Here is a 4,721-nt window from a genome sequence, read left to right on the forward strand (position 1 = left end):
ATGTTTTATTTATGACTCTAATCTTAGGATTTCAGTTTATGATCAAATGGTTTTATCTTGATTACAACTTTTTGAAATTAGGTGATTATCTTTTTTTTAAATGAAAATTTTATTGTGAAAATTAGGACGTTACATAATCATAATTTAAAACATACAAATATTAACAAACAGTAATAACAAACTCTAAGTTGGGAAGAATGGTACCTTTGAGGCTGATTTCCAAATGAACAATCCAACACAAGAAAAATTAAAGTACATGAAGGGAGGAATGTTTAAATGTATTTGTTGTGGGAAAGAGCGACTACAAAACCTAAAAGAGGGAACATGTTGTTTGGTTGCTAATGTCGTTTCAATGGGTTGGGCAAGTGGGCGGACATTAGAGTCATTTCAATGGGTAGGGTCTCAATGTAACCCTAGAAACGGAAGCATTCCCAACATATACAATACCGGACATTAGAGTTGATTCAATGGGTAGGGCAAGTTGGCGGCCGCCCAAGGCCTCCTAAGCCAACTAATGGCTTAGGGCCCCAAAACTCAAATCTGTCATATATCATATATATATAAAAACTTTTAATTGAAACAATGCACAAAATAGTTGAAGAGTTGGCAAGTGAGATTTACTCTCAATTAAGGGGACTTTGTTCGAATCTTTTTAGCACCTTTTTTTAATATCTATTGAAAAAAAAATTAAAGAAAAATATATAAAGATTTTCATACTTACCAAACAAAGTTGTTGTAGTTCAGTTAGTAGTAACCCTTTGTTTCCAACTAAAAGAGAAAAACATTGGTTTTTTAATTAAAAGATAAAAAATAACAAGGATAGATATATGTTTGTATACATAACAAAATGATAGTTTCTTCAAGCTTAGTACAGGTACTTGCTTCTTATTTACAAACCTGGGTCTTAATAGGTATTCGAATTAAGCGTTATAAGTTAGTAAGCATGTTAAATAAAAAAGAAACAACACCTTCAAGCATCCACAGTGCATGTTTAATGAAAGCTGACTAGACAATAAAGGATTAATGTAGCATGTGTAAGACTAGGCATAATAAATATCTGATAAGTGGGAGTTGAAGCTTAAAGCCTTAACGATGAGAGTGAGCCAAGAATTTCGACATAGAAACAAACATAATACCAATTCAAAACAGTTTTTATCTTCAACACTAGATATCTCAATAGCTATATTCTACAAAATATTTCTTTTGCATGGCCCATACAAAATTCAAAACACCACATTGTTTAGACAATGTCCAGTTCAATCTATCCTGAAAAACCTTTCAACATTTTGTTGGAGGAAAGCCCATGATACACTACCTTGAATCTTATGACATCATAACCAGATAGACAGTTGGAACTTGGAACAAAATTTCACTTTCCTTTTCTAATAAAACATATAGCTTGCCAAAAATATTATATAACATTTCAACAAACTACCTTCAAACAAATGGTGTTTTAACAACATACATAAGCCAAATTTTCATCACATTAATCATCCATAACAAAGTAAAAAAAACAATCCAATTAAACTTTCTGTAACTCTCAATTTCAAAAAAACAACTAAAAAATGAAACACACCTACCTGTACCAGGACCACCACTACTACTACCATAAACTCTTGGTTTGGCCTTGCTCACAGTAATTGTACATCCTCCAACATCACATCCATTAAGTTTTAACGCTTCATTAACGGCAACACTCATTAAATTTAATGAAACAATCCTTGAAAATTAAGGATCATCAACAAGTTAATTTTATTTTCACTAAACTTAAACATAAATCTTGACATACACTTTTTTAACACCGTCAGATTCATAAAAATCTAAAAAATCTATCCGTGATATCATTCCACAATCCCAAAAATACTTCATAAGAGTAAGCCTAACCTGTAACATATATTGTAACAACCAAAATCAAAAGAAAAAAATGATATTTTTTAAATAGTAATAGTGCAATAACAATATTATAAAGTTAACTTACATCGTCAAGCTTCTCAATATCACCGGCAAATCCACTTACAAATACCGTGTCTCCTTCATCTTTTTGGAAAGACCTCTCATTTCTACAATATAAATGTGAATCAAATTTATCAGATATTCATTTTCCAACATAAAAATATAAACAAAACAAAAAAAAAACAAAAATTAATTATACCCCGTCTCCGCTACTAATTCGAGTATCACAGGGATGTTAAGTAATAGTGATTTATCAAGTTTACTAGCCTGCAATAGAATTATGTCCATTAGTCTAAAGGGGTTAAACAATGAAAATAAATAATATATATAAAAAAGGAAACATACACAAACCTTTTGAGCTGCCTCATGGGTAGCAAACTCAACGAACCCACAACCATCAAATTGGCCATCTTTCTTGACCAATCGGATATCAACAACGCCACCAACATGTTTGAAGAAATCATTTCTGCAAGGGTACGGTTGTCATAAATTTGATTAGAGAGAAATGAAGTTACAAGAAAAAAAACACGTACATATTCGCTTCTTGAATTTTAGAGCTTAGACAGCCCATAAACAAAGTTTTTGATCTAGTAGCTTGAGGCTGCAGATGTATAACCTATTATCAAAAGGTTGTAAGCAAATGAGATATGAATATAAAAAGAGAGCAAACATACTGCTGATGGAGTATCAGTCATTTCAACATCACCATCCTGAAAAGATATTTGAAGAATTAGTAACAATTTGACAAAAAAGAACCCATATAATTTCTTACATTCTTCTTTGGTTTTTCCACTTCCTCTTCAGAGCTGCTGCTATCTTTCTGTGCAGCCAAATTAATAAGATAAGTAACTAGGACTGAGTGTACAACAAAAGATAGAAGAAATCCACATACTTTTTTTTTTCTTCACAACATGACATAAGGAAAATAACCATACCTCTTTTTCAGAGCTACTGTCATCATAACTTTCTACAGATCTTGGCTTAGCTTCCTCAACAGTGATTTTACATCCTCCAACATCAGACCCATTAAGTTCCAACGCATTAATAACGGCAGCCTTATTATTAAAGTAAATGAAAGCATCCCTGGAAAAAAATCATCAACGCGTTAACATTATGTCACTAAGCTTAAACACAAAAGTTACATACCCTTTTTTAACACCATCGGATTTATAAAATTCTGGAATAATCATTTGTACAAACATTCCACATTGGCCAAAGTGTTTCTCAAGGGAAAGCCTAACCTGTAACATACAATGTAACAGGCAAAAACAAATTAAAATGATATTTGTAAACAGTAATAGTTCAATAACAATATTAATATTATAAAGTAAACATACATTGTCGAAATCATCATCAGCACCAAATCCCTTTACAAATACTGTTTTTTCGTGAGCCTCTTGGAAAGACCTCTCATTTCTACAGTATAAATGTGAATCATTATTCCAACATAAAAATATAAAAAAAAAAAAGAACTAAATAGTTATACCCCCACTGCCCGGAGGAGGGAATGCACACGCCTTGTGATACTTCATTTAGCAAAGGAGGCGTGTGCATTCCCTCCTCCGGGCAGTGGGGGTATAACTATTTAGTTCTTTTTTTTTTAATATTTTTATGTTGGAATAATGATTCACATTTATACTGTAGAAATGAGGGGTCTTTCCAAGAGGCTAACGAAAAAACAGTATTTGTAAAGGGATTTGGTGCTGATGATGATTTCGACAATGTATGTTTACTTTATAATATTAATATTGTTATTGAACTACTACTGTTTACAAATATCATTTTAATTTGTTTTTGCTTGTTACATTGTATGTTACAGGTTAGGCTTTCCCTTGAGAAGTAATTTGGCCAATGTGGAATGTTTGTACAAATGATTATTCCAGAATTTTATAAAGCGGATGGTGTTAAAAAAGGGTATGTTACGTTTGTGTTTAAGCTTAGTGACATAATGTTAACACATTGATGATTTTTTTCAAGGAAACATACACATACCTCTTGAGCTGCCTCAGGGGTTGCAAACTCAACAAACGCATAATTTGCAAATTGGCCATCTCTCTTGATGACAAAGCGGACTTCAACAATTTTACCAACAGGGTTGGAGAAATTAATTTTGCAAGGGTACAATTATTATAAATTTGATCTGAGAGAAATGAAGTTGCAAGAAAAAATCACGTACACATCCACTTGTTGAATTTGAGAGCCTTAGATTGGCCATAATCAAAGTTTTTGATCGAGTATCTTGGGGCTGCGGATGGACATCAAGGAAATCAAATATTAAAACCAAATCAGCTATAGATATAAAAAGAGAACATATGTTCCTTAGCAGCAGGCTACCAGCTAAATTAATAGGATAAGTAAACAAGACTGAAATTCCAAAAAATAGAAATCTACATACCTTCACAGCTTGTGGCTCTTCATCACAACTTTCCTCAGCCACACCAGTCTACCTTTTGTTTATTGTTATTTACTGCTTTCTTATCAATATTCTCCTCTGGGTCCCTCTTACCTATATCTCATAAAAACCATCAAACCACACAAGAAGCTACAACCTTTTTACAATCACTAAAACCATTATTATCAATTGGAAGACCCAAACTAAACTATTTCATACATCAGTACTTAATTAAAAATTAAAAATATCACCAAACTATAGGCTCTCAATCAAGACTAGACTTTACAAGGGTGGGCTTTTTGCCCTTCATATAAAAAATAATTTCTAATCACAAAACACAGCAAGAACAATATACATCTCAATATCTCATACACAT

The 4,721-nt window shown here is 32.2% G+C and overlaps 1 protein-coding gene across 1 annotated transcript; it reads right to left on the reverse strand.

Annotated features, from left to right (window-relative positions):
* Positions 1-1,545: 1,545 nt before the first annotated feature.
* On the reverse strand, positions 1,546-4,457 carry LOC145162876 (nucleolin 2-like). The gene is made up of 11 exons (XM_079081867.1): positions 4,349-4,457; positions 4,130-4,198; positions 3,946-4,025; positions 2,889-3,036; positions 2,726-2,773; positions 2,628-2,663; positions 2,487-2,554; positions 2,305-2,419; positions 2,153-2,220; positions 1,979-2,060; positions 1,546-1,884 (listed from the first exon to the last, which is right to left on the reverse strand). Exons 2-11 carry the CDS (start codon positions 4,166-4,168, stop codon positions 1,768-1,770), a joined length of 801 nt encoding a protein of 266 aa, XP_078937993.1. The 5' UTR covers positions 4,169-4,198; positions 4,349-4,457; the 3' UTR covers positions 1,546-1,767.
* Positions 4,458-4,721: the final 264 nt, after the last annotated feature.

The sequence above is a fragment of the Lactuca virosa genome, chromosome 3 (genome assembly GCF_052849685.1).
Source record: "Lactuca virosa cultivar CGN04683 chromosome 3, Lactuca_virosa_CGN04683_v6, whole genome shotgun sequence".
Lineage (NCBI taxonomy): Eukaryota > Viridiplantae > Streptophyta > Magnoliopsida > Asterales > Asteraceae > Lactuca > Lactuca virosa.